General features: G+C 24.7%; 3 protein-coding genes across 12 annotated transcripts in view; 2 read left to right on the forward strand and 1 right to left on the reverse strand.

Annotated features, from left to right (window-relative positions):
• Positions 1-16816, forward strand: part of LOC127283384 (syntaxin-1A) — a 52601-nt gene extending 35785 nt beyond the window's left edge. Inside the window, exons 5-13 of one of the 4 annotated variants that reach the window (XR_007843349.1) lie at positions 558-632; positions 723-905; positions 1147-1220; positions 1583-1720; positions 1950-2060; positions 5861-6611; positions 7963-10288; positions 11514-11608; positions 11713-16816. Coding sequence is in view for 2 of the 4 variants with exons in the window: in XM_051308210.1 (XP_051164167.1) it covers positions 558-632; positions 723-905; positions 1147-1220; positions 1583-1720; positions 1950-2060; positions 11514-11594 (662 nt within the window). In the remaining 2 variants the exon portion in view is untranslated. Of the gene's footprint in view, positions 1-557; positions 633-722; positions 906-1146; positions 1221-1582; positions 1721-1949; positions 2061-5860; positions 6612-7962; positions 11023-11513; positions 11609-11712 lie in introns of those variants that run through there. The other 3 variants (XR_007843348.1, XM_051308210.1, XM_051308211.1) reach the window with 3 other exon arrangements.
• Positions 16817-19657: 2841 nt separating this feature from the next.
• Positions 19658-22339, reverse strand: LOC127283389 (uncharacterized). Of its 3 annotated transcripts, XM_051308221.1 has the most exons (9): positions 22024-22338; positions 21486-21674; positions 21262-21402; positions 21027-21167; positions 20622-20932; positions 20507-20562; positions 20343-20421; positions 20155-20283; positions 19658-20074 (listed from the first exon to the last, which is right to left on the reverse strand). In XM_051308221.1, exons 1-9 carry the CDS (start codon positions 22112-22114, stop codon positions 19880-19882), a joined length of 1332 nt encoding a protein of 443 aa, XP_051164178.1. In that variant the 5' UTR covers positions 22115-22338; the 3' UTR covers positions 19658-19879. The 3 variants fall into 3 exon arrangements, with proteins under 3 accessions (XP_051164178.1, XP_051164180.1, XP_051164179.1); XM_051308223.1 differs by lacking the exon at positions 21262-21402 and having other exon boundaries at positions 22024-22339; XM_051308222.1 differs by lacking the exon at positions 21027-21167.
• Positions 22340-22617: 278 nt separating this feature from the next.
• LOC127283387 (MATH and LRR domain-containing protein PFE0570w-like) lies at positions 22618-27065 on the forward strand. Of its 5 annotated transcripts, none has more exons than XM_051308215.1 (11): positions 22618-22746; positions 22977-23557; positions 23636-23748; positions 23819-25469; positions 25564-25694; positions 25755-25844; positions 25935-26042; positions 26199-26302; positions 26454-26597; positions 26674-26810; positions 26917-27065. In XM_051308215.1, exons 1-11 carry the CDS (start codon positions 22729-22731, stop codon positions 27017-27019), a joined length of 3180 nt encoding a protein of 1059 aa, XP_051164172.1. In that variant the 5' UTR covers positions 22618-22728; the 3' UTR covers positions 27020-27065. The 5 variants fall into 5 exon arrangements, with proteins under 5 accessions (XP_051164172.1, XP_051164174.1, XP_051164173.1 ...); XM_051308217.1 differs by having other exon boundaries at positions 26199-26278; XM_051308216.1 differs by having other exon boundaries at positions 26202-26302.
• Positions 27066-27185: the final 120 nt, after the last annotated feature.

A 27185-nucleotide genomic window follows, 5' to 3' on the forward strand; every position in this document is an offset into this window, starting at 1 on the left:
AATTTTTCAAATTAAAAATTAATATAGCAAATTTAAAAAATGATATATAATTAAATAATATATAATAATTTCGATTAATTAATAAATTATTAATTTTGAAATAATACGCTAAATTCTGGATACAATTTGGTTTGTGTGCGGAACTGTTTTTGGGCTGAATTTGATTCTATTATTGCATAAGCCGATAATCTGAACCTGTTATATGGGAGATTAATTCGCTGTTATGGTACAATCAAATTCCGTTTCATACCTTGTATTCTACCGCGAATTCTCCCATCCAGAGATAAAGTAAATTTGCATTTTGACCGCATGCTTCCGAGATTTTCTGGAATGTCGCCAGATTGCATTCTTAATTTTCCCTTTTTTTTTGCCATTCGATATCAATTTTTATTTTTTTTTCATATTTTAATAAATAAATAAATTAAAAAAAAAATTATACAATTTATTTAGAAAAATTTTCTTTTAGTTAATATATTTTATTTGACGATTGGAAAAATTAAATAAAATTTTCAAAAATTATTAGAAATTAATTTCCTTTCTTTTTCCGCTTGTTACAGAGGTCAAAATGGAACTGGAAGATCTGATGGCTGATATTAAGAAAACAGCGAATAAAGTTAGGGCAAAGTTAAAAGGTACGTTTCTGTTTTATTTTTAATTAATTTTTCGAAAATCGAAAGAAAAAATTATAAAATAATAATTTTTTTTTGTTTTTGAAATTTTAGTAATAGAGCAAAACATCGAGCAAGAGGAGCACACGAACAAATCGTCGGCAGATCTTAGGATACGCAAGACACAACACTCGACGTTGTCTAGGAAATTTGTTGAGGTGATGACAGAGTACAATCGGACGCAGACTGATTATAGGGAGCGGTGTAAGGGAAGAATACAACGACAACTCGAAATTAGTAAGCGTTTTGATTTTCTCCATTTTATGCAAGTGGTGATTTTCTCACAAAAACGATTCAAATTTTATTTTCAATTTCATTAAATTCAGTTTTAGAAAAAAAATCTAATTTTTTTTTTTTTTATATTAAATAAGCAATAATAAGAGAAAATGACTTTTTTTTTAAAAAAATAATGAAGAAAATTTTATTAAAATAAAATAGGAAAAAAAATGGATATTAATTAATTTTGTTCAATTTTCAGCGGGTAGAACGACCACTAATGAAGAACTCGAGGAAATGCTGGAACAAGGAAATCCAGCTGTGTTCACGCAAGGGGTGAGTTGTTAATGATAAGAGAGAAACGATTCCTCTTATCCTGAGGATCTTCTTCTTTTTTCGTCATTTAAATCGAAATAGGGGGGAAAAAAAGACAAAGGGTAATGATGGGGGGGAAAAAAAATTAACTTTAAATTAATTTCTCTTAGTAAGTCAATTATTATTTAATGAAATTTATTTATTAATGAAATTAATTATTTATTAGAAATTTAATTAACATTTTAAAAAAAAGGAAAATCATATAATACCATTGGATTAAATATAAAAACTGGGTAATTCGATGGTTAAATGTGAGAATTATTTTTGTAATTCGAATTTTGCTCTCTTTCTTAAATATGATAATAGTTTAATATTTTTTACAGATTATTATGGAAACGCAACAAGCGAAACAAACTCTTGCAGATATTGAGGCGCGTCACGCTGACATTGTTAAATTAGAAAATTCCATCAGGGAACTTCACGACATGTTCATGGACATGGCAATGCTTGTCGAAAGTCAGGTAAAAATTTCATTTATAATTTTAATTCAGTTTTTTCTTTTGTTTTAAAAATTTTTTAAATATAAAGTTTTGAATTTTTTCAAAATTTTACAATTTTGTGGGAAAATAAAAATAATTTTTCTTTTTTCTTTTTCCCCAATAAGATTCTAAATCGGTGTTTTTGAACGCGAAAAAAAAAATATAGACTTGAGGGAAAATCACGTAAATAATTCAAGTCATGTCTTTTCAGGGTGAGATGATAGATCGCATAGAATACCACGTGGAACACGCAGTGGATTATGTTCAAACGGCCACACAGGACACCAAAAAAGCACTCAAGTATCAAAGCAAAGCCCGACGGGTAAGTCATTCTCAAACTCTCATAAACTCTTGTATTTGTTCACATCTAATTGATCACTTTTTTTTTTCTTCTTTAAGCCCTTTTTCTCTCTCATAAAAAAATTTCAGTCCAACTATTACTGGAATTATATTTCTATTCGAAATCAATATTTTCTCCAAAATTATCAAAAATTATATTTAAGTTTATCATTCTACATTCATCATATTTTCTTTAAAAAAAAATTAAGAATGCTCATCTGTAATTTAAATTGACGAATTTATTTCTTGTGTGAAAAATCATTTTTTTTTTTTTACTTTTCAAGAAATAAATTCGTTAAAACGATTCGCTTTTTGCCATCGAATCGATGCTTACGTTAACATTTTACTAAAAATTCTCTCTTCTTAGTTTTTGTAATTAATATTTTTTGTGCCCCCCCCCTCCCCACTGCCCACAAAACTAATCATGAAACTATACCATATATAAAAAAAATTTAGTGTGCCTCGTCTCTTAACATGGGTGTGCTGATTGTGCCTCTGTCCACTATTGCTCTAACTTTACAAAACCGCTGACTATTTAACTAAATATTGTTTAAACGTCGTTTTGTCCTCTGTGTATAAATTTTTATGTGTTCAATCATCACCTCTACTTTTACACAACTCTTGTACATAAAATTTAAAAAAAATTCCTTTTTCAAAAAAATACTTTAGAGAAAAAGGTTTTTTGTAAATTCAAAAAAAAAAAAAATTACACTAAAATTTTCATTTTAAAAACAACTGCTCGTATATATCTATATTTGTATACGACGTGTTTTGTGTGTTTAATGTTGTATTTTTTATGGCGAGCCGTTTTGCCAATTTGTTTTGTATATTGTAAATTTCTACGTCTGGTGAGTGTGCGTGTGTGTGTATCACTTTCGTTTTATATGTCAATCCACGAATGCATATTTAAAATTAATATAAAAAAAAAAAGTTCAAGAGAGGCTTTTCTGGTTTTTCATATTCGAAATATAAGTTCGCACTTGTAAAATTTCGTAAATAATTAAAAAAAATTTTTTTTTATTTGAATATTTTAATTTTCTATTTGACGAAACAATTGGTAAAAAATTAATGGTTCAATTTAATTATGTGTAATTTTTTTTTAATCTTGAATGAGAAGATAAAATTTGCAATTTACAAAAATTGTTTAAAAAATTTTGTTTCTAATCTAAAATTATCATTTTGAATTTTCTAGTTATGATAATTTTAATCTTTCGTTATCAAGTTCAAGTGCGATCTTTGATTACTAGAAAGCTAAATCAAATCGATAACCCAAATTAAACAAAAAAAAAAAAAAAAGTAGTAGTAGTAGTTTTAGTCTATAGATATTTATAGTGATTGTTTTTTTTTTCTTACTGTCCTCGAAGCATTTTTAAATTCTTTCTAAATTATTCACAAGTAGATTTCTTTTATCTTTTCTTTCTTTTTTTTTGAAAAGAATTTTACTTGATTTTTTTTTTACTGCTTCGAAGGAAACAAAGAAATGACAAATTTTTTTATTTAAAATTCACAGGTTTGCAAAATCAAATTTAATTTTTAATATAATATTTTATTTCAAAAAAATTTTAAAAGTTATATCAATTTTTTTTTATTGAATTTTCATTTTCCATTTCGTGAGGGAGTGTTAAACTCGTTGATATAACATGAAACTCAGATAACTTACAAATGCAAACTCGAAGTTAAAAACTAATTCCCACTTCTGCGAATGAAAGACTGAAAAATACCTTCGATTTTTCTCTTTCAAAAAATAATTACTTTTTTTATATCCCCTCAATTGAAATAAAAAAAAAAAATTCTTAAAGAAGAAAAAATCTGTCATTTCTTTGAATACAAAAAAAAAATTAGTTTTTCTTTTAATCAGAAAAATTTTCATTTAATTTTTTAAATATTCCATAGTTTTATTGGAAATAAAAAATGAAAATAATTGTAAAAAAAAAAAATTGTCAGTGTTTAGATGTGTTAATTGTTGACAGAAAAAAAAATACACACACGTTATTGTTAAAGCGGATATGCGAAAAAATTTGAATGTTCGTAATTGATATTTAAAAATAATTGAAATGTGTAGTTGAAAGCGACGAAGTAGGATGATTTTTGTGTAGTCGTCATTCGTCTATAAGTGTTTAGCGATGAAAAACAAAAGAATTATATTCTTTTGCTCCCTCTCTGAAAAAAAAAATCAAGCGACAACGAGCATCAGAAGCAAGAGTCTCATCCTTACGCGTGTTTTTGGTAATTGCATCGATTATTGTGTTGATTATAATTTTCGAAGCTGATAGAGAATTTCAACAGGCGGCAAGCACGTAGCATGATTTGCTATATTGTTTAATTTTAATTACCCCCGCAACATACACCCACCCCTTATAGTGTATCAACATTAGTTTCGTAGTAATTAGCGATGTTATTAGATATACTTGAATGCTTAGAACACCCAAACAGGTCTTATTAAGTTGTTTTCTGCCTTAAAAAATTTAATTATCTAAATTTCATAGAAATTTTTATTAATTAATTTTAATTTTTCATATAAAATTATGAATTTTTGGATTTATTATTTTTTTAAAATAATTTCGAAATTAAAATTAGAATAATTTGTTTAATTAGAAAATTTATTATTGACAATTTACTTTATTTTGGATAATAATTTGGTTCAAGTAAATATTTATTTGTTATCAACTAATCTCAAATTTTTAATTTTATTTAATTGAATGATTTTCTAGATTGTTATTGAAAAAAAGGAATAATAAAATTTTTTTGAAATTTAGATTAATTTTTTAGTTTGGAAAAATAGGAAATGCGAAATGGAATGTTTAAAGAGATTTGTAGATTACACTTTATAGAATTACATCACAAAATACTTTGTTAGAACAAAATTTCCTTGAAACATTTTTTTTTTTACATTTCTTTGAATATGTAAAGTTTTTTTTGCCATTTTCTTTTTTCTCCCTATAAAAATTTGTATTTTTCTTCGTTTGAAATTCGAAATTTCTTCTTTATAATATTTATGAATTTATAATTATTTCTTCTAATATTGTACATATTATGATTTTCAGCATTCTACATTATATAAAAATAGTTTTTATCTAGTTTCTCGACTCGCTTTTAAAGTGCATGATAGCGTCACACTGACAAGGCAAATATAAAACGTCCGGTCATGATGTAATGATATTTAAATAACGATTCGCTAAACTCAGTCATCACAACATATATATAAATCGTGAGCATCGAAAATTCATCTTTTTTTCCTCGATATTTATTTCAAATTTTCTCTTTAGAAAAAAATTTATTTTTTAGTTTCTTCGCACTTCTTAAAAAAAAAATTATTATTTTTTTTTGTTAATTAATGCACCTAATTAAATAATAGGCTTGACAAAAAGATCCAGGCAAAGCAAAATTCATTTTACTAATATTTAAATTTTTTTTTTAATTTTCTTTTCATCACGATATAAAAAAAAAAATTGTGGTTTTCTCTTGATAACAAAAAGAGAGAAAAAAAAAGAAACGAAAGCCTAAGAACAAAGAATAGTGACTGGGAAGGGAAAAAAAAAATAATAATGAAGGGTTTTTGAGCTTTGCCCAGATCTTGGTGCGCTCGCAAAAATTGACAATGCTCGTTTGTTTCGTATATATATTTTCTTGAAAATTCTACATATTTATATTTTCTCTCTTCTCTTTTTTTTCCATTCCCAATTAATTTCTCTTTCGTCAAAAAAAAAACAAATTTGATCGTTATCGGATCGTTTTATTCATACAACAATGCTGACTGATATCGATTCTGCTTTTTGTCCACAGAAAATGATCATGATTATGATCTGCGTCGCAGTATCTCTGGTCATATTGATCTCCATTGTAGGAGCATTTCTTCCGTCATTCTAAATGGCCGTAGACGTATAGAGAGACAGATAAAAGAATGTGAGAGAGAGAGAGAGAGAGAGCAATAGATAGATAGACAAATAGATAGATAGCTAGACATGAGGGGAGAACAGAAAAATAAAAACTAAAAAAAAAATATACATAAATATATATATAAATATTACATTTCGAAAAAAAAAACTCAGAAAGTAGCAAAATCGTTGCAGCGAAAAAAAAAATGAGAACGCACTTCTGATTGGTGACAAAAAAAAAAATTTATAATCCTCAAAAAAAAAAAAAAAAATTCGAATTTCAAAACAGCCAGAGGATACGAATTACGAAATGGAAATAATTAATCGCTTTTTTCTAGAAAAATAAATAATAATAACTGGCGAAAAATGGACGATAATCTCGTAAAATCGAGCAACAAAAATAAAAAATAAAACGCGAATCGTATCGACGCGTGGATTGTTTGACTGAAACCGTCACCGAAAAATTCTTGTATACAGGACATAAAAAAAAAAATTAACAAGACTTTTTTATAGTTACGCCAACAATAATCGCATATTTATTAATCCAACGATAACACCAGCTTAGCACCGAAAAAAAAAATTAATCCAAAAAAGCAAATACTAACCACGCATCGTGATTTACCGGATAAAAAAAAATTCACACTTTGTCCCTCTCAGCTGTAAGTATTCGTCGCTATATTTTATTAAAAAAAAAAGAAGTTTCTATTTCCCGAAAAAAATCGATTTTCACTTTAAAAAAAAACAACAGCAAGAAAAGCTTTGAGAAAATTTTAAATGAGAATTATTTTTTTGTGTGACGAAAATGTTTTCTCATGAATAATTTCAAAATTGAATAGCTTTCATGTTTTCACTCACTGTTTTTTTTTTTTTTTTTATTTTGTTCTTGAAACTTGTCCAAAGTGTACTTGACTTGTGTTGTTAAAGTGTCAATTGTATATTTATTGTCTCTTTATTAAATGATCATCGAATAATTTTGTTTGTGAAAAAAAAAAAAAGAAGGTGAACCTCTCTGTGCTTGCTTTTTGAAAATCTGTTTCAAAAAAAAAAAATTGAAAAATTATCCCAAATAATTTTTATTACAATTATTTAAATATTTGAAAATTAATCAATTCTATTTTGTTTTAAAAAAAAAAATATTCTCTTCAAAAGAAATTTTCAATTATAAAAAAATATTTTCTAAATATTTATGAAATAATGAAACTTTTTTTTTGCATTTGAAGATAAAGTAAAGTGTCTTTTTTTTATTCAGAAAGTTAGTTCTTTATGAAAGATTTTATTAATATTGCAAACTCAAAAAACAGTTAAAGAAAATCTTTATAAAAGTAAAATTTACATAATCAAGAAAATAATATTTTTCTCAAGCAATGTGAGGTTTCACTTATGGTTTCAAGTATTATATATATATATTCGTGCAATGTTCAGCCTAAATGTTACAGAAAAAAAAAATAATAATAACAATAATGCTTTTCACTATATTTCATCTCTAAATAGCACGACTATAACATTAAAACGCACGCTAACTATAAAACGTGTGATATTATCATATTTCCCTTACAATTTCTAACTTCTATTATTCGAAACTTGTGTTTGTATGTCTTCAAAACTATACTCTACTATTCGCATTCAAGATTCACTGCCAATAAAGGAACAATCACTTTGGTAGAGAATTGCAGATTGCAAGATAACAAGTAAAAAAAAAAATATTCTGTCTCAAAAATTAAAAATCAATTATTTGAAAATTCATAATTTTTAAAAAAATTTTCACTTAATTTCGAAATTATTTGAAAAAATTCGAATTTTTACACAGAATTTATTTATATAAAAAAATTTTTTTGAAAAATTCCAAATTTTCGAAACAGAATATTTATCATGATTTTTTCCTCAAGAAAAATTGACTCTTTTAAAGAAGTTTCAGTTTAAAAAGTCATTTTTTTTTGCGAGGGGAAAATCGATTGTTAAAAAAAAAAAAAACGAATAGAATTAAAATGCAAATGTTTTTTTTTTTTACAGAAATTGATCCTGATCGTTGTCTGCCTTACAGTGGCGGTCATCATTTTGATAATCATTTTGGTAACTAGTTTGAGCTGATCTCATGGATGGCCATCGACTCCTCGATTTGAGACCAGTGACACAAGTGCACCATTTTTGTGCACAAATTTATTCATCTCCCAATTTCAATTCGTCCTTGAAATACCAGATGTTCCAAAATTATTATTAATCACCAAAAAAGAAAAAAAAATAATTCCTGGATGTTCCTGCGAATCGAAATTCATTCACACACACATACACACAAAATACAAAAAAAAAACACAATCTTTCGTTCTCCCCAAAAAATCAGCGATCGTCGTCTTGCTATAAAAGAAAAATATATATATATATACTTTACTCAATTTTTCTGTACATAATAATCTCTCCATTGAAACAAATGTCGAAATTCAATTTCAATTGAGAAAATGTCTCTCTCTCAAATGCTACTGGAGAAAAAATATATTCTTTACAATTTAGAAAATTGATCGATTCAATTAAAATTCATTAATTTTAAAATTTCGAAATATTGAAAAAATTTAAACTAAATAATTTAATATTTAAAAAAAAAAAAGAAAAAGCAATACAAATCTTTAAATAGAAAATATTCTTAGTTTAGACAAATAATATTTTTTCTCTCGTAGCGATTTAAAAAAAAAAAATTATTAATTATGTGCTAAGGAGAGATTTTTCTCTTATTTTTTTGATCAGTTTTTCGATTCTGTTAAAAGAAAAAAAAAACTGATTTGCATTTTGATAATGCATTTTAATATCAAAGCTCTAAGTCAAGATACACTTTTTCAAGTGAACGCATTTTTATATTTAAAAAAAAGAAATGCGTAACAGTATTTTTTTTCGCACTATTTTAAAATAATTATGTTATATTGTCGTTATTAAGTTATCGATGAAAAAAAAGGGCATATATAATTAAACATCTCTGGAGGCTACTTTATGTACATAATATATATATATATATAATTATTTATGTTCAGTAGAAAAATTGTTTGTACTCTTTAAGATCATAAATATCGATCTTGCAGGGTCGACAAAAGAGGGGGAAGTATCGATATCGAGTCTAAGTGTTGTAGAAATTAGATTTGTTTTTTTTTTCTAAATAAATATATATATAAATATATATTATATAGAAAAAAGTGTTGAAGGTGACTGGAAAGGAAACTTAGACTGGCTCTTTTTCCACATTCCATTAATTTGTCACCCAGAAGCAATTTTATAAACTGCTTCAACAAAATAGGTGCAATATCTCTTTTTTATGTAATTTTTTTTTTCTCTTAAATTTATTGAGATGGACAAATAATGTACGTAAAAGTGAAAAAAATCGAATTATTTCAATTTAAACACTGTAATAATTATTCAAATAGAAAAATATTTCAATTTTAAATTAAATTTCAATAAATTCGATTTTTTCACTAAAAAAAAAAGAAATTACGCTAATTTTTGTGGTTTGTAATTAACTCTTCGAACAAAAAATTAATGAAAAAAAAGAAGAGGTTTCGAGAAAAAAAAATATTGTAAATATTATAAATAATTATAAATAGCGTAACTTTCATTCATAAATACTTCGCAATACTCTTCGTATAATAATTATTATCAGCACCCCAAAAATTAGTCGATAGTGACGAATAAAGATGTTAAAAAATGGAAAAAAAATTATTTCAAGAGAAAACTTGAACAAGAATGCTCTAAATAAGGAAAATCTCAATAATTTCGGTATAATTTACAAAATAACGAAGTTAATTAAAAAAAAAAAAACAATTTAAATAATGACAGTTCGAATTCAATTTGATTGAGAATTAAAAACACAAGAAACGAAAAATAGGGAAATAGAAAAAAAGCAGAAAAAATATTGAAAAAAAGGATGGAGAGGAAAAAAGTTAATTAGAATATAAGAATTAATAATAATAATAATAAGAAAGTGAAAATTGACCAAAAAAAATTTAAAAAAATGAAGAGGAAATAAGTTATCTAAAGGAAATAAAAAGAAGTGAATTAAAAACATTAAAAGAAGTGGAAGGAACAATTTTTTTAAAAAAAAGCCGAAGATAACAAGGAATGGAAGATAAGTGTAAAAAAAAAAATAAATAAAAAGGAGATTTCTTTTGAGAGGATCTTAAAAAATGAGAAAGATTTAAGAATACATGGAAGAGGGTTTAGGCGAGACAATAAAAAAATAAAAATCTACGTTCAGGAAGTATACTGCTGCGAAAAATTTAATGATTCAGGAAGATATTCGAAGCTCTAGGCAAAACAGAAGATTGCTAAGACGATTTCAGAGACGACAAAAGTTTTTCAAGTAAGTATGGATATTGAGCGTAGTTCAATGTCGTGCTTCTGTACCTTTTTGTTTTCTAACTCTATGTAAGTATACGAAGCTGCCCCCTCCTCCTCCCTAAGAAAAAAAAATATATTTTCTCTGTCGACGTTGCATTTCTTTTTTTTTTTTAAGTAAATTAATATATTTTTGCCTTATACGTAACCAATCTGTGTTATATAATTTATTACGATCGAAAATCACGTCCTTTCTTAGTTTATTATTTATTTCATCCCTCAAAAAACAATAACAACTAATTTTTTTTACCAAAGTAATTAAATTAATTAATGTTACGAAAATTAATTTATAATTTAATTAATATTGCAAATATTTATAAATATCAGTAATTTAATTGCCATGGGGAAGATTTAAAAAATTAAAAAGAAAACTAAGCAGGGACGGTTTTTTTTTTTTTAAATAAATACTAACCGCACATGGGAAATATATAAAGAAAAATGTAAATTTTGATAAAGCATTTTTTTATTGGTAAAAAATTTTTCTTTTTTGTAAAAGAAAAAAAAAGGGGAGTAAATTCTAATTAATTAAAATATTGAATATTTCCTTAGGCGGTTAAATATTTTGCAATGTGAATAGTCGAAGCATATTATTAGTTTATTAAGCGAGATGTTTTCTTTCATATTGTCCTCGAGTCAACGATTATTCAAATCTATTATCAATGTATAACAATTGTGTAAATAAATGTCTTTGTTTTTAGATTTTTTCAGTTAATTCTTTCGAATTCTTTTTTAAAATTAATTTTTCAGTTTTATATAAAAAAATAGATATATAAGTATTATTATCACTCAGCAAACATGTTTTAAATTTTTTTTTTTATGTAGAATTGTTTAGAAACTAGTGATGGAACAGTGTGCAATGTTTGCTGAGAAAACAATGAAATATGAATGAGAAAAGAAATTAGAAAAAAAAAAATATTTCCAAAGAAAAGAAAAAATTATTATAGAAATTAAATGCAATGAAATAAAATTAGAAATTCGCAACCAAAAAAAAAAAAAAAATATTTATGTGAATTGAAAATTTTAGTAAAAATTTGATATTAAAAATATAAAGAGCATATTGAAAAAGAGAGTCACAACCTGCACACCAAAGTAAATATTTAGAGTAGAGAATGTAAAAAAGTAGTTTATAATATTTAATTATTATTCGTGATTGATAATGAATTTTTTTGTGGATTTGTTGCTGAGAGCAGAAGAAGATCATGATCTTGATTTGCCTCACCATTCTTGCCATTGTTGTGGCAACCACCATTGGTGGATATTTTGGACTGTGAACATCTAAAAACAGGTATAATCTTTGAAAAAAAACAAAAAAAAAATTTCGTCTGGAAATAAACATTAATTAGATTTAAATTAATAGAATAGAAAAATTGATGAGACTTTTATTTTCAGGGAGGTAAGAAGACGTCGAGATCGAGCTTGCCTTTCAGAGAGATCATGTATCTTCTTCCGACAAAGTGAAGCTGCACACGTTGACGCATATCGCCAGAAAACCTGGAGATCGAAAATTCACTTTGATGTAGTCTTAATCATCATCATCATCATCATCAGGCCAGGATGGCATTTTCATCATCGTTGTCATCGCACTTATTAGAATCATCATCATCATCATTTTTATTTATCATCCAATATTTACCACTGGCCTTACAAATTTACATAATTCAGCAGCACTCGGTATTCTTCATATTTTTATCATATCTCTTTTTCTGCGCGTTATAAAACACAAAACAGTGAAGTAGTTATTGCACGGAGAAAAAAAAACATTCTGATATTTAATTGAAAAAAAAGAGGGAAAGACACAATATTCATGTGCATATACATAAATTACATTATACTTATAAATTATATAAAAAAAAAAAATATACCGTAGCCCATTTAGACACTAGGCTAGTGTTAGTGAAGTTTTGTTTTGAAAAATATTTTGTATCTCAAAACGTGTAGCTTATTGCTACCTAAAATTTTTGATCAATGGTTAAAATTCATTACTAAACGATACGCGTAGTTTTTAGATTCAAATTCTCTTGCTCTCGCGGATCTTTTATTTTTATTTCCAGCAATTTACAAATTTTTTACAAATTTACAAAATAATTTAATTTCTACTGAAAGTATTATTATTTTTATATTGTATTTTGCATCTGTGATTTTTTTTTTATTTTTATTGCACGATATTTGTACTTAATTTTATTTTAAATTATAATTTTAAGTAGCGAATGAATTTATTTTTATTTTACTAATAAGTAATTTATATTTAAATTTACAAAACTTGATTACGTTCGATTCTGTGAAAGAAAAAATTTTATGAAAAGATTATAGAAAACTAAATTATAATAATTTTGAATTTAAAAAAAAACAAAAATGCGGAGAGAAGATTCTAAAAAAAAAATTAAAAAAACATTTTCATAAACATGACAATTTTTATTGAAAATAGAGGGAATATTTACAAAAAAAAATTAGAATAAAAGAACGAAAGAAACACTTTTGTATTTAAATTCAATAATTTATTTTAAATATTTTATTAATATATATTTAATTTATTAAAATATTTTATTTATTAAAAAAAAAAATTGCTGGAATTAAATTTAAAAGGCAACTCTCGCTAATTCGGATCGCGGAAAAAAAAGCGCCCAATATTTCAAAAAGACAATGAAATTCGAAAAAAAAAAATGTTGGCAAATTTTGCATAATTATCAGTCTCCTCTGAATATCTCTGAAATTTTAGAAAATTTTCAAACTCGCTCTCTAGGTAGTTAGTGCAGATTTTCTAAGGAGGCTTTATTAAAAAAGAAAAAAAAAAAAAAGAATGCAAAATAAAAAGAATTTCGGCCAAAATCAAGATACGAAAATCTATATTATGCAGAGTTTGAAAAATAAAAAAATATATCGCCATTTTGCTGCAGCAATAAATATTACATTATAAATATAGGTGTTACGAAAAAAAATTAATTTAAAGCAATAAATAAAAACAACGGCAAAAAAATATTAAAAAAAAAAAAAAAAAAAAACACCCTCGAATGAGAAACAAATTTCCCATATGCGCTTGTTTGTGTAAAATTTGAAAATTGAATCTCATTCAAGGCACTCGCGTTGAAAATAAATTGTAAATGTACTTCACGATGTATAGTTAGAATGGCATGAAAAACACGGAGATTTTGATCGATGATCATCCTGATAATATGCATTATACATAATATAAATATTATACATAATTAATTAAATAGTCGAAATATTCAAGAGAAAGAAAAAAAAAGGAAAAAAAAAAGATGACGCGTAATGTTAATGTTTTGTTGACTATATTATATATAAATAAACGTTGAGATAAATAATACGGTGTCATGAAAGACTATGGGTTATAATAATAAATACACTGTTCAAATTAATAATTTTAATTATTATTATTATGATTATTATTATTAAATTATAAATCAAGGCGGCGACGTGCATCATAAATGCGTCATTGGTAAAATTTCATCACTTATCAATCACTCGATATGAGAAATGTATATTTAAAAGATCACCCTTGCATTGTACAGAAAAAAAAGTGTATATGTCATTGTTAGCCTATATAGATAGTTACGTTGCTATTTATTATATTTATTAAATTCTTGAATGACTTTATAACACTGAATATGGCGAGTTTACAGAAACGCAAGAATTCCGAATTCTTTTATTTATTTAAATTTTTCTATTTTAAATTGGAATAATTTTATTTTCTATTTTTAAATTTAATAGAATTATTATTAATTGTTTTTGAAATTGGTTGTCTCTGCAGTCGACATTAATTAGTTTTTAGTCAAGGGACAAAATTTGAATGAAAATTGAATATTTTATATGTTGAAGCTTTGTAGGTCGAACAATTATTAACTAATTCACAGTGACAGTCCTATAAAATATATTGCCCATTTAAAATCAAATGAAAAATCTCAAATTTTTTGAAAATTTTGTTTCAAAATTCACAAATTTTTTTTTCTTTTTTAATCTAAATTTTAACAAAGTATTATGTTTATGATTAACAAACTTCTTGAATCGTTTGGAAAACAAAAAACAAACAAAAAAATATCTTACGTGCCTCATACGTAGAAACAATCATATATACTTGTACGAAATATTGTGCCTAACTTTTAAATAGTAAAAAGACTGTCATTTAAAAAAAAAAATCCACACATCCTTATCATAAAGACTGTAACGCAAAAAAAAAATCCACTAACACGTTTTATTAATAAAAGAAGATAGTTTACAGAATTGAATATAAAATTTTCTTGCTATGGACTCGGATTTCTTGCGTTTCAATTTCTTCTTAAAATTTTAGTCAAATTCTATTAAAATGAGAATTATTGAAAAAAAATATATATTGCGAATTTTTAGTGTCTGATATTCGTTTTTTTGTATTAAAAATTTAAAAAAAATTGTTAGGGCATTAAAAATGCTTTTAAAAAATATTTCCGTAAAAAAAAGACAGCAAGAAAAAAAACCATGAAGACCAAACTCATTAAATATTTTATAAAAAAAAAAAAAAAATCGTGTAAAGGGGAAGGACAAATTTACATATTTTTTTTTTCGTAATTACAAAAAGTTCCGGATTTATATTTCCTTTTTAAAATCTACTTATTTAAGAAGAATGAATTTTAGAATTATCTCTGAAATTGAAATTAGTCAGTAATTTATTTCGTAAATGAATTTCGATTTATTAATAAAACGATTAGAAAATATGAAATCAATTTTAAATGTTTATGAATTTTTTAAGAAAAGAAAAAAATGAATCGAGATTTGAAATTCGATTGAATATGAAAGTTGAAGTGACATCACACAATTTTTAAATCAAAGGGCACTTAAAGTTGAACTTCTCCTTCTCTTGTTATACCAAATATCTAAGTCGTAATCGAGCATTTAATTCCAGACACATTTTGTCACGTGTCGTTACAGATCTCTTCGATTATACATGTGTATTATCTGTAATTAATGATTAATATTTATCTCTCGTGACAATTTCGGGCTAAGAAAATGAAATTCCAATAATCTTAAAGCTGAATTCTATAGTACGAAGAATTTTTGAATGCGATTCGAATTAAAATTACTTCTCAATTACTACAACTATGTATTACTATTTTTTTTTTTTTTAGTATAGTTCCAATATCGAGAGCATCATTTGGAAAATTAGTTTTCTTGAATTAAAATTTTTAATATTTAGTTTAGTTTTTTAAATGATAAATCATGTATTGGAAATTTAATTGTAATTCTAATGATAATTGTACTAGAGAATAATAATAATAATAATTAAAAAATCCAGTGGTGAACTCGATAAAAAAAAAAGATCATATTAATTCTAGTCAAAATTTCAAATTGGTTTCTGCAATTTAGCGAGGCATATATAGAATTTAGCTTTTATCTCACATCTTAGAATTTAGAATATTTATATAGAAAGTCCTCGTGATAGGAATTGAGAGATAAAGTTAATTTCTTATCGATAAATGAATAAGTTTACGAATAATGTTACAATTGTATTGGTGCACAATCGACTGTGTGTTAACGAGTTTGGCCTAAGATGCAATTTGCTGAAGTTGATTCTGCTGCTTTAATTGACTTTAAAAAAAAAAAAAAATTCTCACACCACTGAAATGTGCATAAAATAATTACTTTTATCAACTTCTTTTTTTCCATTATTTTTCAATATTATTTTCAATAATCATTTCTAATTAGAAAAAAATTATGTAATTTTTTTTTCGCCTTTGTAAATAATTTTTTATTAGTGAACATTTCACTGGTGTTTTGAGACATTGAAAAAAATTGAATTTCGTAAATTGTGAAAATTGAAAGTTTTTCCTTTTGAAAATCAAATTTTTTATAATAATTTTTTTAAAAAATTATAAGCAGCGAGTATCAACCTTGGCGTTCTTTGCCTCACAGTACGCGTAATAATTAATACTGTTATATTACATTCTATTACAATTATAAAATCGGCGAAAAAAATTCAATGTCACAAAAAAAAGGAGAATCCGGTATGACATTGTAATTATTCGAGTTTATATTATTAAAAAAAAAAAGAAGAAAAAAAAGAAGAGTGTGATAAACTGTAAACAATGATGTGCTACATTGAGGCATCAGAAAATGTGTTTCGGAGCCGTGTCACATCGGTGCAATTATTAACTACGAAAGGCTACTTCAATAACCTTATATGAGTGTCAATTCCAAACTATCAACTTAATTCATAATTTTCAAAAATTGTAAAAAAAAAAAAAAAAACAAGAGGACAATTTAAATGATAGCATAAAAGTTCGCATGATATACCTCGGTTTTCATGTGACAAAGTGAGATTATTAATAAATTAAAATTTAAAAAAAAGAAAAAAAAAGTTTACCAACTACACCTGTAGTAAATGGAAGAATGAGAAAAAAAATATAAATACTTTTTATTGTAGGTATTTCATAGAAGTTCATATTAAAATAAAGATACTGTATCGATGATTAATATTACAAAATAAATCAACAATGTTTTCTGCTTACGTTTGCGTTCCGTTTTAATATTTTTTTTTTTTTCACGTTTTTTGTTTTTTCAAATCACGTTCATTCATTATATAAAGTACATAATTATCTTTAGTAATAAAAAAAACAAATTATTTTTCTTTTCACAAGAAAAAGATAATTTTTTTACAAAATTGAAATTTATTTTAAACTTGAATAATTTTTTTTTCGATCTTGCAATAAAAAAAGTCGAACGGAGAATTCGTTTAATTTTGTTAATAATGATGGTGAGACACGAATTATATAAAAAAAAATTACCATAGAACCAGTAAAATTTGTAAATTTAAAAAATACAATGTATTTAAAAAAATAAATAAACAGAAAACATTTGTATTTGACAAAATGATGAAAATATTTGAGTAAATGAGAAAAAATTCACGAAACTAGTTTCAGTTTCTAGAATTCTAATATATATATATATATATATATATATATATATATATATATATATATATATATATATATATATATATATATATATAAATAAAAAATAATATATGGAATTTTGTAGTATTAAGTGAAAAATTTTTTTTTCGAGGAAGAATGATGAAAATTTTATTATTTTATTTTTCTGCGAGAGAGATGTCGTTCGAAGTCTAAATAATAATTAAAAACAAAAATAAAGTAGTAGAATTATTTAGCAAAAAGAAGAAAAAAAAAATGAAAGAATAATTCTCGAATTTTAAATTATAGAAAATCGAGAAACGATCTTCTATATAAATAGTTAAGTCATGCGATTGCACTATACTTGTAAATATATTGAAAACCAAGGCAGTGTTCTTTTAACGAATTCTAGACTAGATGCTAAAAAAAATTATATATATATATAATAAATGGTAGAAGCTTTTGTCTCGCTTAGCTAATGAAAGAAAAAAAAAAAAGTTCAGCGTTACTCTGTATCTTTCGATGTGATTTTCAAGAAAACTTTAAAACAATTTTAACGTTTTTTAACTATCCTCACCGGACACCTATATACAAAGAGCACAAAAGAATTTTAAAAAAAAAAAAAAAGAAAGATGCACTTAAGAATAAATTTCAAATTTGTCCTCGAATGTGCATGTTAGATAATAAGAAATTTTGAAAAGTAAATAGAACTCGATTTTTTGATAGATTCAATAAAAAAAAAAAAAAGAGATCCATATCAGTGCACTGAAATAAAGATGAAAAGTTGAGGAGCTTCCAGTGTCGTGAATTTTTGAGACTGTAATTTGTGAGAGATTTGCATTTTTCTCTTTTAAGGACTTGTGACAAATTTCATTAAAAATTCTCAAAAGGAAATTTTTCAAACAGTTTAATCATATTTTTTTTAATATTTTCAAAATTTTTCACAGTCGAAAATATTTTTTATAATAAAATAATTATTAAATGGTCATTATTATATTATTTTATGAAAAAAAATATCTCTATAATTTAAAGTAATAAAAAATATTTTTGCAGCAAAAAAATTTGAAAATATAGAAAATAAATCTATTCTTTTATTTTTTTGTTTCTCAAGAATTATTTATTTTAAAATTTTGAGAATTTTTAATAATCACACGCACCTTTTTGGAAAAAAAAATCGTAGAGCAAAAAACTCGAAATTGCGAATGAATGAAAAATCAAGTTTTTTTTCGACTTTATTTCATAAAAAAAAAAAAAAAAAGATTTCTATAAAAATTCAAAATTAAAAAAAACCGAAAGTTCTTCTGTTAAAAGTTTCTACTATAGACATTTTTTATGGCGAAAAAAATTACAAAAAAAAGGGACACTTGAAAAATAAGATAGAAGAGTGATATAAAAAGTGAATAAAAATGAAAAAAAAAAATTATAAATAGCATTGTACCTTCTAATAAATAATGTAAATGGCTTTTCTATGGGACTGGCGCTAATCGATTCAAAAAAAAGTCAATATAATCATTTTAAAAAAAAAACCTTCGAGGGTTTCTAGGAAACAAAGAAAAAAAAATGGAAATGATTGAAGAGAATATTCATTCAATTTCAAACTTGTAAATACACGTTCATTAATTTCTAGAACGACGTAGACAATAAATAAGAGTATTCTCTCTTTCTATGTAGCTTCTATTTAAATTAAAAAAAAATTAATTAAAATTTACATTAAAAATGAAAAAAAAAAAATACACACCACAGTCCCATGATAAAGTCGACGAGTATCGTGTCCTTAAAACCAAAGTGTTTGCAAAACTTAATAGAACGAAAAAAAAAAAGAAATACAAGTTTAACAAAATAAATGCACTCTTCGTTTTAAGGGATCGATATGAGATTCCAATGTTTATCTCATTTTAATCGAAGTACTGCTGTAAAATGTACATTTTAAGATTAGAAAAGTAAACTTCTGAACAATTTCCTTGGATCTTTTGATTCTTTCAATTTTTTTTTTTGTAAATTTTTTCTCAACCTTTCTGAAATAAACTTTTTTTCAAGAGAACGAAATAAATTATGATTAATAAAGAAAAATAAAATAATAATTATAAATAAATATTATTTCAATTTAAAAATTATAAAGAACTGAAAATTAATACTTATTATTAATTAATATTTATAACAGTAAATAAAATATTATATTGCTTTTACACATTTATTGATTCAAAAAATTTACATGTCTTTTGGAAGACCAAAACTTTTGTAAGACATGAAACTAAAATAATTTAATAAATACTATAATGATCACAGCACAAAAAAACTATATACAAACAGAAATTTTTTAAATAGATATTTGCTATTTACTTTTTTTTTAAAGAAAGAATAATTACACAAAAATTAAGTCTTTAAGAAAAATACAAAATAATGGCCACTATAAAAAATTCAATTGAATAGAACGTAAATTGCATTTGCAAAATCAGTCAGTTTATATATACATAAAATTAAGTAAATAAACAGTTAACAATTATTATCGATCGGAATTTCTTTTTTTTTTATAAATCCGTCATCGGTTAATAAATACTTTGGTTAAAAACAATTAACATTTGTTTCACATTTTCATTAATAAGAGAAAAAAAAATGACTTGAAGAAGATTGATATAGTTTTTTTTTTTCAAACCTCTAAATTACGTGGGACAAAGATTTGAGTCTTTCATGTCGGAAACAATTTCTGCTTTATGCAATAGATCCTTGTTAAAATCACCATCATCTTCAATTTGTTCCGGTCCTTTAAGTGCGAATTTTGAAATAAATTCCTGTACATCTTCGGGATCAACGTAAGACATACTAAGACGACAGCCCCATGTCAACAAAACTAACGGCTAAATTGAAAAAAAAAATTATTATATTTAAAAAAAATACACAATTAAAAAAAATTAAAGAATAAAAATAAATTTCTTACCCTATCGAGAGAAACAAGATTCGATGGTGATATCACATGACGTCTAATGCAACCAGTGATTAATTTTCTCAAGATTTGTACTTCTAAACTATTTGCGCAAGGATGATAAAGCATCACGATAGCTCCGTGCTAAAAAAAAATTCAATTATAGAAAAAAATATAAAAAATTAAGAAATTTGTTTTATTACCTCCATACTGTGAAGCCATCTTTGTTTTGGTAAAAATTTATATTCACCATAAACTGGCCAAATTGGTCTATGCGTACCACTAAAGAATAATATTTCCAGTAATTTAGATACATTTTTTTTTTTTTTTTATTAGAAAAAGGATAAATTATCACAAATTAACTTACTACAACGGAAGATCTTCATCGTATTCAATAACATCTGACATGCATTTATGTTGAGCCTGTAAAATTAATAAGGTATTATAATAAGAATAAATAAAATAATTTTTTTTTTTCTTACCTCATAATTATTTGGTATTTTTTCACAATAAAATTGAGGATCAATTCCATAATTAGGATCGATTTTTCGTCCATAACATGTGTAATCAATTGGCGATTCATTCCAATCAACTGTTAAATTTGTCTTTCCATCATCACATAATGGAGATTTTTCACCCATTGGTATCTTTCCCGATGGATGAGGATGTTGTAAAATATGTTGAGGCTCTTTAGGAAGAATTTTTGGCGGAGGCGTTGGATCTGAAGATTTGCTAGGGAACCAACGACCTGACCAATTGTCATCTTTTTCAAATTCCTTATTTCCTTGATGTTCTGAAATAGAGAGATTTTTTAAATAATTTTTTTCCATTTTTTTTTATAATTATATAAATAATTTCTTGTATAAATTTAATTATTTTTACAATACCTGATGGATTTGTTTCTAAATTGTCTTGAGATGGAAATTTAGGAAGAATTTTTGGCGGAGGTGTTGGATCTGAAGATTTGCTAGGGAACCAACGACCTGACCAATTGTCATCTTTTTCAAATTCCTTATTTCCTTGATGTTCTGAAATAGAGAGATTTTTTAAATAATTTTTTTCCATTTTTTTTTATAATTATATAAATAATTTCTTGTATAAATTTAATTATTTTTACAATACCTGATGGATTTGTTTCTAAATTGTCTTGAGATGGAAATTTAGGAAGAATTTTCGGAGGAGGTGTTGGATCTGACAATCTACCAGGAAACCAACGACCTAGCCATTTCTCATCTTTTTCAGATTCTTTATTTCCTTGATGTTCTTAAATGAAGAGATTTTTTTTTTTTACATTAATTAATAATAATTTTTTTTGAATTTCTATAATTTGAATATTTTCACAATACCTGATGGATTTTCTAAGTAATCTTGAGATGGAAATTTAGGAAGAATTTTCGGAGGAGGTGTTGGATCTGACAGTCTACCAGGAAGCCAACGACCTAACCATTCGTCATTGTCCCCTAATTCTCTATGTTTTCGATAACTATTCATATAATTTTTCAATAACTGTAAGAAATGTTCATGTTCATCAACATCTGAAATATGTAAATTATTTTAATTATATACCAAAAATAAAAAATCATTTATCAACAAAAAATTTGTTTTTTTTTAAGATAAGATAAATTTATTCTACATTGACTTTTTATCATAAAATATATTTCCTATTATTTTTAACAATTTAATTGTTTAACAAAATATTGTTTTTTTTATTGAAAATTATTTTCAAATTAACAAAAAAAGTAGTAAACAATAAAATATTCTATATAAAACACTTATTTTTAATTAATAATAACATATGCCAAAAATATATGTATAATATTATAGTAAATAACATATAAAAGTTAGGTTATATCTTAATATTACAATTATCAATAAATACATCACCTGCAGATTCATAATCTTCATAATTTTCCGCCTTAAATCCAACAATAAAGATATTTATTAATAAAAAATAGTTTATTAATTGATATGACATTTTTACTGTTTCTTAATTTATTGATTTTGTTTTTGAATCAAAGGTTTGGTTATATACAATGAATCAATAATATCTTTTACAATTACAACTGAGCATGAGCATTATGACAAGCAAATATTATTCTATACACTTATTTAAATCAACAATATGCTTGTGTTACAATTTTTATTACACATTTCAAGTTCACAAAAACAAAATTTGACATTTTGACAGGTGTTTAGAATGAAGTTATTCATTAAACATACTTTTTTTTTTAACAAGCATCGTAAATTTGATTGGCTACTATTTTACTAAATTCACGTGATTCGTCCAAAACAAAATAATGGACAATCATTGAATGAAATTTTTTGAATGAATTCGAGTTGAAATATCCTTTTAAAATATATTTAATATTACATGCAAATATTAACGTATAAAGGAATAAATTATTAGTTAGAATTTTCGTCATACATTACAAATCTTCTATGAGCATAAAAATAATTAACATTTAAATTTTTTGACAGATGACAGTTTAAATCTTCTAGCAGACGACGACGATGGCGTCTTTTTTATGAATTGAGGTTATGTTTATGTTGTTATAAAATGGCGCGATGAAAATACACTGACACCACGCAATGGATCAAACAGACCAAGTTTGTATAATTTTTGTATAAAAATTATATTATTTGTGAATACAACATTGAATAATAGACGTTATTAATTAATTATAATTAAATTCGTATAAGTGAAATTTTTTTTTTTTTTTTACTTTTTGTCATGTAAGTAGCCTCAGTTTACGTTTCCATGGGAATGAATTTGAAATATTTAATATTTTTTTAATAAATGAATAGAAAATTAAAAAAAAAATCTATATTTCCCTTAGATTGATTTTGGCGATTTACAAAAGGAAGAACGATTTAAGAATTTAGCGAAAAGTTTGAAAATAAAACGTTTGACAGCAAATGAAAATATACAAAAAATTCCATGGTCAAGTTGTTCTAGTATAAACGAAAATTCATCAGATTTAAATTACACATCATCGCATGTATCAAAAGTTGATAGTGAAATTTTGACATCATCGCGAAATTTGAAAAAACTTATTTACAAACAAACAAAAAATTATTCACCAATGGCAACGTCAAGTGTAAAACAATTTTCTGAGAAAAATACAAATGACAAGGCAATTATGCCACCACCTAGTTCTTATGGGATTCGAACACCTCATAAAAAATCTGATTCTCAACAAGAACGAGTTAAATTTCATCGACAATCAACTAACGACAATAATAATTTTTTACAAGAAAAACAAATTCACTCAAATATTAATGCAAGTAAAGATTTTTCTGAAGATTTCGCCTATCCTACTGATGTGCAAAAAGAGAAAACTGTCGATCGACATTTTCATCGTTGGAGAGTCTTTCTCAATGATCGTGGAGAATTATTAATTAAAGGATCACTCAATAAGTAAATAAATTTGCTATTTAAATTTTTAATTGGAAAATTTGATTTTTATTTTTTTTTAATTCAATTTATTAATTTTAGTGAAGTTTGGGCCAGGAGTAAACCAGTTGCAGAAATGTTGTCACCAACAAAAGTTAAATCAAAATTTCAACACACTTATCATCTTCATGGAAGTATTATCGATGAAAAGAATGGTAATTTTTTTCTTTTTTTTTAGAAATTTAAAAACACTGAAAACACTTTTTAAAAATATTTAATTTTCAGAAATACCAAAATATATTTATCAAAAATTCTATAATGGTTTTCCTGACGATTGGCGTAATGTTCATGCAATATGGAAAAATTACATTGCTCATGGAAGCAATGAAAATTTTCGCTGGCCAATGGACGTTAATTATAGTGACGATGATCTCAATAGTGAAATAACCGATATTACACAAATGCAAAAAGATAAAAAATTTCAAGAATTAAGTTCCATGGAAAAATCAACACCACAACGATCATCTGGTTATAGTTCTGATTTTCAACATGAGAAAGATACAAAAATTATTAATAATGATATAAAAATAAAAAAAATTCAATCAATTCAAATAAATAATGATGAAAATTCTCAACAATTTAATGAAAAAGAAAATAAAAGTTTACATGAAAGTCGAAATCAATTTGATATCAGTGCCGATCGTTCATATTCTGGTAATTTGTACACGGCATTAAATTATGCATTAACATTAAAAGATATTATTTTCGGGGATAAACTTACAATCATTACACAAAATTTATTACATGAAAAATGTCCTAAAGAATATGTTCAACGTGTTAGTAAAACAATTGATTATTTAAATAATATTCTTTCTGTGAAAATTGGTGAATTAGATGAAATTGAATTAAAAAAATTAATTAATCAACCATTAGAGGGGAAATGTTCAACATCATTTTCTTTATCAACAATCAATGCTGTCGAGAGTAATGAAAAAAATAATTCTAACGAAATTAATAAAAAATTAATGAGACAAATTATAACCGATAAAATTGAACAAAGAAATAGTGAAAATGAAATTAATGATAATTTAATAAATAAAAATGACAATGAGAAATCGATAAATTTGAAAATTGATAAAACTTGCGAAGCAAAAGAAACAGATTCAGAAAGTGAAATATATGCCGGTGTGCCTAAAATATCAGAGAAAATATTAAAATCAAAAATTTATCACAAACGATACAGTAGACATGATTCCAATGGAAAAATTAGAACACGAAATAAAAGTCAAGAGCTTAAAAAAGATTTAATCAATGATTCAAGTGTCAGTATAATTGATGATGAAATTTATAAAATTCCATCAGATAATGAACGAATATTACGAATAGATTCACAAAATTCGAAATTAAAGGAACCTACAACAAAAAAAGATGATTTTATAAACGAAAAAAAAATAAATCTACTCAGGGAAAATCGATGTATTAACGATGATAATAAAATTTCCGTCTCCTCTAAATTGCCAACAATGCAAAATAATGAAAATAGAAAATTAACAATTATCAATAAGGAAAATATTAATGACAATAATGAATTCAAAAATAGTTTTCAACGAAAGGAAATTAATGTTGTACAACAAAATTTGCCAGTAAACGATTTAAATAAAGAACAATTACAACAAAAGCCAAGAATTATTAATACAGAAAAGGGAAATTTCTATAATTTTAAGAATCAATTTTCAAACAGTGAACAAAAAATAGAACAATCTAGTAAAACAACGAATTCGAAAATAGATCAAAATTTAGAGGAGAAAATTGAGGAAAATTCAAATCAAGTTTCATTTGGTTCACAGGAGAATCCAAAACTCTTAAAAAATTGGAATCCACTTGTTACAATTGTTGGGAAAAAATGTCATTTCACCTTCGAGGGAACTTTATTGAAGTAAAATTTTTATAAAAATAATAATGACTATATTTATTAATTAGAGATATAATAAATTATATTATTTAATTGAAAAAAAAAATTTTTTTTTTAGCACGGTTGGCCAACTAATGAAAAAGAAATTCACCACAAGTCAAGTTATAAAAAGAATTTCTCCTTTTGTCATTGAGACTGCAGATCATCAATTTTATAAATTAGTCGGAGAGATAAATAATAAAAAACATGGTAAGAAAAAAAATAATTAAAATTTTTAGATTTTTATTAATATTTATTATTATTTTTCAGTTGTTCCTAAAGAACTTTTGCCTCAATGCAGGACAGGTTGTCCAGTAAATATTGATCATTTTTGTGCAACTTGGTTGAAATTAAAAGGAGGTACAAATTATTAATATTAATTAATTTTTATACTTTTAATTAATAAAAAATTATTGAAAAGAAGTAATATTTTTTTTTTCTTAATTTCAGAAAATAATGTAATCGTTGAACGTACACAAAAATCTAACGAAGATCAAAACTATGTTACAGTCACTTCTCGTGGAAGAAGTATTCTGCCTCCTCTTCAATTTTGGACTGGTAAAAAAAAAATTGTTTTATACAAAAAAAGATAATTAAAAAAAAAAAATGTTTTAATTGAAAAAAAAAACTATTTCATGGAGTTATTTTTCTATTTTCATTGAATTTTTATTTATTTAAAAAAAAGTAGTTTATAAATAATTTTTTTTCTGAAAGAAGATGAACGAGTTGTATCGAAAGATGGAGATTCTGTTTATAAGTCAGGCGATCCTAAGGAAAAATTTGTGGCTTCAATGGTTGGTAGTCCCAGTAAATGTCGAGTGAGTTTAAAATTTCTTAAAAATTTACAGAAAATCAAAATTTAGCTTTAAACTAATAACATAAACAAAAATTTATTTTACAATTAAAGACAAAAACAATTTTTTTTTGTTCCTATTAATATTTAATGATTAAAATATATTGTCCATACAGAAATCACCAGAACAAGTTGTAACTACTAATGAAACAGTGAAAGGAGTTTTAAATTCAGCAGATGGACGACACGTTCAAAATAAAGTCGCTCAGAAATTAAAATTTGAATCAAGCGAAAGCGAAGAAGATGAAACGAGATCTATTGTACGTTGACTAATTTAAAAATTGTTTTACATTTGAATAAAATAATTATTGTATCATTTTTTTTTTTTTTTTACAGAATACTCAAAGATCTCATTTGTATACATTAAGGAAACGACAAAGAATTTCCTATGATGATGATGATGATGATGACGATGATGTTAATAAAAATTTCCCTGAGAAAATTAAAAAAAGAACAGAAAACCCAAAACAATTGTAAGTTTTTTTTAAAAGTATATTCTCAAAAACAAATTTAATTGAAATATCTAAATATTTAATATAAAAAGAATATTAATTAAAAAAAAAATCTTTCTTTTTAAAGGCAAAAAGTGAGAAATACCGTTCCTAGGATTCATTTCACTCATAAAACAAATACTCAAGATGGAAATATGACATTATCAGATGATCAGATGTCGGTTATTTGAAAATTAAGAAATATTTTGATTAAATAAATTCGTGTTCTCAAAGTGATGAATTGTTGATTGATTGATTGATTTTGTAAATTATATTTACGTACATAAATTTATCGTTTTTTAAGATTACTTTAAGAAATAAAAATATTTATATATCAAAAAAAAATTGTAATTGTTC

The sequence above is a fragment of the Leptopilina boulardi genome, unplaced genomic scaffold, assembly GCF_019393585.1.
Source record: "Leptopilina boulardi isolate dan_hultmark-lab unplaced genomic scaffold, ZJU_Lbou_2.1 LbouV2_31, whole genome shotgun sequence".
NCBI classification, from domain to species: Eukaryota; Metazoa; Arthropoda; class Insecta; order Hymenoptera; family Figitidae; genus Leptopilina; species Leptopilina boulardi.

What these genes read in the sequence shown, in the direction of transcription:
- LOC127283389 (XM_051308221.1), bottom strand. Translation starts at nt 22,114, where the DNA reads ATGTCATATCAATTAATAAACTATTTTTTATTAATAAATATCTTTATT. An exon ending in TGAAGATTATGAATCTGCAG is followed by an intron (nt 21,675 to 22,023) that starts GTGATGTATTTA and finishes TACATATTTCAG; the next exon opens with ATGTTGATGAACATGAACAT. An exon ending in TTTAGAAACAAATCCATCAG is followed by an intron (nt 21,168 to 21,261) that starts GTATTGTAAAAA and finishes TCTCTATTTCAG; the next exon opens with AACATCAAGGAAATAAGGAA.
- LOC127283387 (XM_051308215.1), top strand. An exon ending in TTGGTTGAAATTAAAAGGAG is followed by an intron (nt 25,845 to 25,934) that starts GTACAAATTATT and finishes TCTTAATTTCAG; the next exon opens with AAAATAATGTAATCGTTGAA. An exon ending in GTAGTCCCAGTAAATGTCGA is followed by an intron (nt 26,303 to 26,453) that starts GTGAGTTTAAAA and finishes TTGTCCATACAG; the next exon opens with AAATCACCAGAACAAGTTGT.